The following is a 9,114-nucleotide window of genomic DNA, read 5'->3' as shown; positions in this document are numbered from 1 at the left end:
TTTACACTCTCCACTTTCGGTTTACATTGATTGGTTTGCCGTGAAAAGTACAAAATCCAAGCGTCAAATGGTCATTCTGTAGCTGATTGACAGGATAATATGCCTGTGACACTGTTTGTTTTAGAGATGAGAAGCTGTGGAGTTCACGAGGACATGTATGGCATCATCCTTAAAGGAGGAGATTTGTAGTCGGTTGACCGAATTGGTCACACTCAATGACCTCCAATAGCGAATAAGAATGATATGGAAATAGCTAGATGATGACAAGTACGCAAAATAGTGCAGTTGAGAAAGAGATTGCGGAAAGAGATAGGGCACCAAAGATGGTTTATTATCAAGGAGAGAAGGCATCAAAGGAAGCGCCTCTCAGATAGATAACTAAATGATGTGATGTGATCCTGTGGCTCGACCTTAACGGCCGCCGATATTGATGGTCATGTTGATGCCCACTCCGTTTACCACATTTAACATGTGCTCTCTCACCATCAACATCAAATAGCCTTTCAAGTCGGGTCTCATGATCGCATCGTATCCATTGCTTCCTCTCGTAATGGCCATATCTGTTCACAATTCATATCCTTTAGTTATGTAGTCATCGTTGTGTTTTTTATCCAAAAATGCCAGGATTATCAATAACAGTTACTGTTTCCATATCAAGTATTTTGATGTTCAAAGAACCAATTAAATGAAATCGCATTAATTATGTAAACATTTCGCACAACCATCGTATGGATATCTTACAATCTCGGTTTTGCCTATTGTTTTTGAGAGTGACTAGAATTTTAATTTAATGATCTTCAGAATAGCCATTCGGAAAGGTAATTTTTTAAGCAATAATCTCGGAGAAATGTCACATTCGTCAAATCTGGAAGTGATTGATTTATGCATTAAGTGCTTTTTCTTGTTAGTCGATATCCATTGATCGTTAATTTTCAAAATTTATTTGTAACGCCACGAAGTGTTGTAAAACGATAGTTCTGTAGCACGTGGTCACCATATGATGCAGCAGAATTCGCTGTTGCCTAAAAATTGAATAATTTTCATTTTACCACTTCTCTGATTCCTTCCTTGTTTTTACACAGTGGTTCAAAAAGTAATTTAGCAATGTAGATTCTACTTTTTTACTGCAGATTGAGCATTCTGGCACTTACTTTGATTAAAAAAAAAATTTCCCATTACACTGGATCATACGATACGAGTGTTGAAATCCGAAATGAGGTACAACGTACACAATTATTAGTCCATGCCACCAATGAAAATGTAAGAAATTTTGTCAAGGATTAGTAGAAAGACCCCAGTGACAGCAGTCACAATTTTCTTCTTAAAGCATCGACTTTTTTTTCATATTTCAATCCTACGGAAAAAAAACTACTTTGAATAATGCGAAGAAACATCATGATTGGATTGTTACCTTTATCCAGCATTCATTTCTATAACCCAGTAAAAATAGCGAAAAGTAAGCTGAATGGTGCAGACTGCTGTTTGAAATAAAAAACCGAATTCAGCATAGTTCAAACTTATGAATCACTTCAACTTCACGATTTATAATTTTTAATTCTAGTCTATAAAATTTATAAGTTATTGAAAGTATGAAAATATAAGTGACGATAGCGTGGCACCTTCCATTTCTTCATCTTGATTTATTCGTTCTGCTATTGTATTAAGTAAGTGAAAACTATGCGATGTCGTCGTGCAAATGAAGTATCTGAACATATTTTTTCCAAATAATGGCAGTAAATAGATAAATCCGAATTTAAGCCTAAGTTAAAGCGTGATTGATTTGAACTTGAATTTAAGAATAAGCCTACGTTTAGCAGTGAACAGAATTCCACGAATAAACTGGAAAATCAAAGTTTGATTCCAAACGTAACTTCGGCCTAGAAATTATGGCATAATTTGTTGTCCAAGTACGCGACTTATCTACTCATTAGGAGATTCTTCTTGCAAAAAGTTTGAAACTTATCTTCACACTCAATTAAATGGTTTTTTTTTTGATTTGAAAATACCCTCCAGTTTCAACAGTATATCAAAGGCTTTTTTCTGAAAGTAAGAAATTTCTTTTTTCTGAAACTATTCAATTTTTAAATCAACTCTAGGAAAAGTTATTCACTTTAAAATTGGATAATTGAAGAACTTGACAGACTTTAACTAACGTTTACGGCAGACATTGAACTCTTGAATATTCTTTCATACGCTACTCATTATTCGAAAATTCATAATGATGAATAATGCATAACGGAATAAAGGTAATCTTGGGCAACATTCATCGGAAAGAGGAAGCTCTGCATCATTTTCAGGATTATTTTCACACCTAGTTCGTTGTTCCAATATTGGCATGACAATTATATATCTCTATGAGACTGACCTTTCTAAATCGTGGATACTCTCTTCGAATTTTTTCCAGATATTATATTTATTTTCGAATTGTTTTTTCACCAAAGTGTAATTGCTAACTAGATTAGTGTTAAAACTCTGCTCTAATTTATTGGTGGAATAAGGTGGCATACGAAGCATTAAATCCGAGTACTGGTGAAGCATTGGTACCTGAATTCTGTATTGCACTTTCGAAATCTTGATGTTTTCATTTTTAAGGATCCTAGATTAAATGATCGCAATAAAATCGCTTAGGTATGATGCGTATCCCAGCAAATAGTACTATATTGTGCTTGCGGTATGCTTCCAGTATCACTTGTTTGAAAAATGTTTTGAAGAGGAACATTTTAAACGGAGTCTTTGTCATATAGCTTCTTTAATATTTGAATAAGTTGTCTTGTATGATAAAGTCATTATTGAGATTCAGTTAAAGCGCATTAATCCATAGTTTATTTTGCATTAATGATCAGTCATCATGTTGGAATTTCCTCTTTTATCATCATTCTGGCGGCAATGCATTCCTTTTTTTTCTTCAATGATTGACTTTCATAGACCTATTGGAAAGTGCATTTATTAGTAGTATATATTGTAATTCGGACTCGTTTCGGGACAACAAAGACTTAGTAATGGAATGAGTCAAGAGTTGGAATTCGGCATTGAGATCATTTTTCAAGTCACGGTTCCATTAATCTCTGCTACTATTTGTCTCTGTGTATGTATGTATGTATGTATGTATGTATGTATGTATATTTGTGTGTATGTGTATGTGTATGTACGTATGTATGTTTGTGTGTACGTATGTAATCTATTCTGCCTCGTTTTAACCTAAGCCAACTTCTCGTAACCGTATTTTCCCTTCTTCAATCATACAGCAGATCATTTGTTGTGCATTAATTCTTTGTGGTCTTCGTCACCCATGAAATGAATGGGACACCAACCAGCAGTCTTAGTGCATTGCGCTCCAACTTACCAAACATCTGTTATTGCCATCATACGCCTTTGTGATCTAAATTGTACGAGTAATACAGGAATTTGATTTAACCCAGCTTACCACATCGTGATCAATGTCATTTATTCAGTAATATCAATGTCATTTATTCAGTAATCTTGTCATTAAGTTACTGATTTTCTCATTTCATGTCATTTATTTGCGGTCACTAAATTAATATCCATATTTTTGCAATGTAAACTCCATTACATCAGGTAAGAGCGAATCATCTGCATTCTCTGATTCAGATTTGAATTCTTTTTTCCCTATTGTTAACAATAAATCCCTTCAATCCTTTATGTGCAATTTTTTGCTAACATTTCAGTTGGAAAGTCAGCACTGAGAAGGTTTTCTAAACCATTCCGTTTCTATCCGATAATATTGTCATATTTTGCTTTTGCTTTTGTCAAAATTAATCGTATCAGAAATTCTGAAGTCTTCTTCGTTCATGATGGTTGGTATTGGTCACTCATTTCGTAGAAGAAGGCTAGCGGTTGGAAATGATTGATAAAAAGGAACAGCTTTGGCGTTTTAGTTGGATGACTAATGGACTTAAATTCGGAAATGGAGTAAGCAAGGGAGGAGAGAAATTCGTATAACATTAGTCTTACGTATCACCCTGAAAAGAGGATAAGGAATGTGGTGAAAATCCAATCGTTATTGGAAAGGGCTCAGCTTGGGGAGTAATAAATGAATGGATTTACTACACCAGTAAATCGTTATTTGAACACATTTCTATCCATTCTACTCGTTTTTTTTTTTTTTTTTTTTTTTTTTTTATTTTCGATTGCATTATCGTCCAATATTTTCTCATGATTATTCCTAAAAATAGCGAAAAGGATAGTAGTGATCAGTAGTGGAGAAAGCAAGTAACACATGTCTTCTTTTCATGTGATAGGCCATTTATGATCCCAGATATTAGATTCTGAATAACTGCTTTGAAGAAACATTAGTACAAATTGAAGTCTTCAGGTGATAATATTCTTCCATTAGCGACTTGCTTGGCAAATTCGTGATACAAATATTTATTGGAATATGATCATTTGGAATTGGTACTGTTCTTGTACTGTTCTTTCCCGCATACATCAACAGTAACACTGTGATTATTCCGTTTATTCTATACGGGTCAAACAAGATAGAATTATCCAAAGGTGGATGTTGTGCTCATCGAGAGGATGCTTTGCCCATCGAGAGTTTCAACATTTGACATTTTAAGTTATTGTTTGGGATTGTTGCAATTTCATGCTTGCATGTAAGTACATATTGCGATCAAAGGAATTTCTGGAAAGGAGTTTAAATGTCGGTGGAAGTGTTTCCGGAAATTAGAATAGGGATGTCCTCGACTCGTCACTTTCTAAATGTGACCATGAAAAAATGTGCATGTACCAGAAATAAAAACGGTTTTTCAAATTTGAAATTTGTGAAAAGGAGCTAAAATGAGAGAGACAAACTTGACATTTTCGAAAACATGCACGAGCCGTCTCTGCACTGTTGAATTTACCAAAACTTTTTCTCCATTCTCTTAGCATAAAAATGATTCCCTTCTGCTGCTATTATCTGTTTCCGTTACACCATATCTTGAAATAGCTCATCATTAATGTTGGTGTTTGGAATAGCTATGATGAATAATATTGTATGAATCCATGAACTTCTCAACCGATTTTTCACTCGTAATTTCGAGAAGAAATTGAGGAAGCACCTGTTTTGTCCAGCTGATGTGCTGTTGGCTTTGAATGATCACTAAGGAGTCCGCATTTCTGACAGAGATTTTCGAAGGGAGGCTTGATCATTGGGGTGATCTTTTATCCTTTAAGCAATAACTTTTAGGAAAGATAATAGTCGATAAATATTTAGCTGATCTAATATAAAATCTACTAAATAGTTCCAAACTTTACAACGTGATGTTATAATGATAGCAGAATAGACACATTAGGCTAAGCGAGGAAAAGGTAACAAAGAAGGAAGTCCATCCTATCCTCCATTCTTAGCAGTCATAAATCAGACGACTTCTCAGGTAGAGGACTCGTGATTCTTGCCCAGTTCTAAACCAGTTCTGAAAAGTGAACACTGTTGCTAACCTTGAACACTTTCTTGTCTTGGTTTACTGTTATTTGTGACTCTCATCCTCTGAAGTATGCAGGCATTTCAGACTTGTTTGCTAAATATTTTTGTATATATATCTGCGCATCTATTCTTCCATATGTATCTTTGTCTGTTTGATTAAAATCTGCCTTGTAACAACCTTCATAAATCTTCCGACAACATTTCTTAACAGCACATTTTCCACTTTAACAACACGTCGTGTTTTTTGCTTACTGGGTGGTCCTGGTTATGAATTCATGTGTCCATGCGCCTATGTGTACTTGGAACTTCACATTCTTTGAAACTACTTCATTCAGAGTTTGTTCCCAACTTCTGTGCAGACGTGTCGTACAATGAGACAGGATACTGCATTACCGTTTTTCTGACAGTAACTCCGTGTTTGCGTTTATTTATTGACTACCGTTTGATTAAGAACTAATTGATTTAAAAGAATTTCGGATTTATAATTTTCACGAAATTCTCCTTAAATTTCATTCTGATTTTATCTTCATGAACAAATCATAGTAATTGTTTAACTTAATGTACTCGAAATCCTGTTCTTAATGATCGAAGGTGATTTTTTTTCTCTGCTAACCTATTAGTCTCGAAATATTACTGATAGATTGACCTACTAGTCTCAAAACGTTACTGATAGGGAATGTCCATTTTTCAGTAATATCAGTAATATTTTCAACTTATTTGCACTGCCTGTTGAAGGATTCAAACTTGAAACTTAGAACTGAATTTATTAAACATCCTACTTCCCTCTGTATTTGTTTTGATTGACTGTTTCCTTGCCGTTTTGGGAAACGTTTCTAATATAGGATTTCATGAAGAATATAGGATTTCATGAAGAAACTGAACTTGATGAATTTCAAATTGGCTGAACTTGGGCCACTTCATTTTTCAATTTTTCACTCCTTTCCTTATCTGTTCTGCGTGTCGTTTTTAGTATGTGGTAAACATAGCTATAAATGATTTTCGCTTCAAAATTGTCTGCTTCTCCGATTTACTTCATTCAGTTTAGATTGCGTTATGGATTACAGTTTTTGGAAATTGCGGAGTTTATTTTTATTTTTGCTAGTTCTTTTAACGACAACCCAACTCACTAGTAAATGAACGGTGAGGATGATTGACTTTGTGGGCCATTCCAAAGCTTTGACCTGTACCTCGACTGGTAGAGCAATCCGATGATGTATTTGCTTTGCTAGATTGGTTGTGAAATATATTACCATCAAATATAATATATTACCATCAGAAATAAAAGTACCTGCTGGAAGGATGAGGGAGTAGCAAAAGGAAAAATTTCTTTTTCTTTTTATACCATTGAATAAAATGTTTTTAACAAAAGCAGTTTATTCGCTATGTGACAGGTCAAAGAAGCAGAATTCTACCCTCGTTTTACACAACCGTTATTTTGACGAATTGTCACGAGAATTTTTTTCACCTTCAAGTTAATTTGACAAAGAAAACTTCGAAATTGATGTATAAAATTGCCCTAATTTTGTCAAACAAATTTCTCCACTGAATTCGGTAACTGTTATAAAAGTGATAAGCTTTAATGGAAGTATGGCTCTGCAAATTATCCTACTGCGATATTTTTTTTATTGTCGCTGGTGCTGACATTGTTTCAAATGTTAATATCGATGAGTAGGTGAAAATTGAAAATGCAATTCATTGGGACTGGACGCAGCGGTCTCATAGACCGCTTTGTAAAAGTCGTAAATATCTATGAGCATGTGAATTTCTGGGTGGCATATTACGCGATAAAAACTCGGTTGACGTGATCGAGAAAAAGAAGGGTTACACGCAGTTATTTTAGATCAAAGTTTACGTTTTAGGGTGATCTGAAGCAACGAGGCTGTTAGAATGTATAGCTGGTGTTTAAGAATGTCGAGAAGAAATCGACAGATTTTCGGAAATTTTTTAATGGAGCTAAAATACACAAACGAGTTAAGTGTGGATGGTAGGGGGTAATTATAGTAAGTTTTCGCATCCACTCATTTTCAAAAGAAAATCTGATCTAGGTGTCTCCTTCTTTGCATAGTAAAACTGTCATATCTTCCGAAAGGGTGTGTTACTCATCAGTGCTAATAATTTAATCCCATACTTTTCACCTCTCAAATAGCCTAGTTCAGAACGATCGAATAATGCCAGTTGCAACTTACAGCATAATTTGTTCTCTTATCAACTTTATGCTTTCAGTTCTCAGTCGGGTAGTCATTTTCATTCACTGTCGGATTTTGCCTAACGTACCTAAGTCTTTCTTAGCATCAGATATCTGAAAAGCCATGTTTATTTTGGTTTGACATACTTTAGTTTCATGTGCATTGCATCTCTCGTATCCTAGAATGTTAGCAGTAGCTATCAGATTCTTTCAGTTCATCTTAAACTTAATTCATTGTAGAAATTTTTAGTTTTCGAACTTGCATCACTCACCAATTCTGTCAAGTGGGAATCCATTGTTACCAGTAAGTTTGGCGCAATAAAGTACGAAAACATGTTTTATCAATAATGTAGAATCCAACTGAGAAAGCACTGATATTTATGATACATACGAAAGTAAATAGCAAGTGATAACAGTACGTCAAAAGTCTGAACTGAGCAGTAGTATCGTACTAATCGTAAGATAATGTGAAGGTTTGAACGGAGAATGAGTAGTGGATAGAAGGGAAGTTACCATCTAAGAATTAGTGATATATCGATTCTTAATAAATATAATTCTTGCTTTGAAAATAGTTTAATAAATCACAGTGATGGCATTCCGAATGTGCCACACGATATCCTTCATGTCACACTCTTTTATCCCAGTTTGCGAGCAATGCAATCTGAAAATTCATTTACTGTTACGTAGTGTGTAGAGATGTGTTGCCCGCAGAATAGCCATTAATCATTTAGGCTAAGAAGAGAGGCACGGAAGGGAAAGGATAAGGTTTCAACTTTTTTCATATAAGTTCAGGTTCAGCTGTTACTAATTTGCTCAGTCCAAGTAGGAGACAGTATTATTGCACTCGTCATCCGCATTTTCTGATACTTCACCGAGATATTGGTCTCTCTTCAGTTCTTTATTATATTCTGTTCCATGCAGTTGTTTGGAAAGCTCCGAACATATGGTATGATTTAAGTCATCACCTTACATGTTTATAGTGTTCTTGCTTACCGTTCACTTATCCGCGTATTTCATCTTTGCAGTTACTGCATAAACTTTATTTAAATCAACCGAAATCCAGCAGAGTACTACTCATATTGATCGTTACTTCATGACTTCTCCAAGCCTGAAGCAGATCTCGTTATTTCTGATCATACCAAAAGATATTTCGTATTTGTTCTTCCTTCCTCATTCCCTTATCGCTCATTTAATCATTTAACATGCTGCTATTGCACAGCGTCGGTATGCAGTCATTAAAAGAAGCGAATTCAGTTGCTTTAAATCATCTTTCACTGTTAGCTTTGCTTTGCTCATTTGAAATGAAAATCCATACAGTATTCAGTGAGAAAGTTCCATTCTAAAGCGATATCTCTGCTTTTTTGATGTAAAGCTGTAAGTGCATTATCTATTATATATTTACTGGTAACTTTTATTTGAATTATTATTATTATTATTATTATTATTATTATTATTATTATTATTATTATTATTATTATTATTATTATTATTATTATTATTATTA

General features: G+C 34.4%; 2 protein-coding genes across 2 annotated transcripts; both read right to left on the bottom strand.

Annotated features, from left to right (window-relative positions):
* Nucleotides 1-932: 932 nt before the first annotated feature.
* LOAG_09487 (hypothetical protein) lies at nt 933-3,363 on the bottom strand (the record flags this gene model as incomplete). Its single annotated transcript, XM_003145014.1, has 4 exons — nt 933-1,022; nt 1,412-1,430; nt 2,366-2,596; nt 3,344-3,363. 4 exons carry the CDS (start codon nt 3,361-3,363, stop codon nt 933-935), a joined length of 360 nt encoding a protein of 119 aa, XP_003145062.1.
* Nucleotides 3,364-6,483: 3,120 nt separating this feature from the next.
* LOAG_09486 (hypothetical protein) lies at nt 6,484-8,718 on the bottom strand (the record flags this gene model as incomplete). The annotated part of the gene is made up of 4 exons (XM_003145013.1): nt 6,484-6,716; nt 7,700-7,724; nt 7,758-7,789; nt 8,664-8,718. Coding segments are annotated over 4 exons (345 nt in total), but the record flags the coding sequence as incomplete, so codon positions are not given.
* Nucleotides 8,719-9,114: the final 396 nt, after the last annotated feature.

The sequence above is a fragment of the Loa loa genome, assembly GCF_000183805.2.
Source record: "Loa loa unplaced genomic scaffold supercont3.444, whole genome shotgun sequence".
NCBI classification, from domain to species: domain Eukaryota; kingdom Metazoa; phylum Nematoda; class Chromadorea; order Rhabditida; family Onchocercidae; genus Loa; species Loa loa.
The sequence above is the reverse complement of the archived record's forward strand: the minus strand, read 5'-3'. Positions and strand labels throughout refer to the sequence as shown.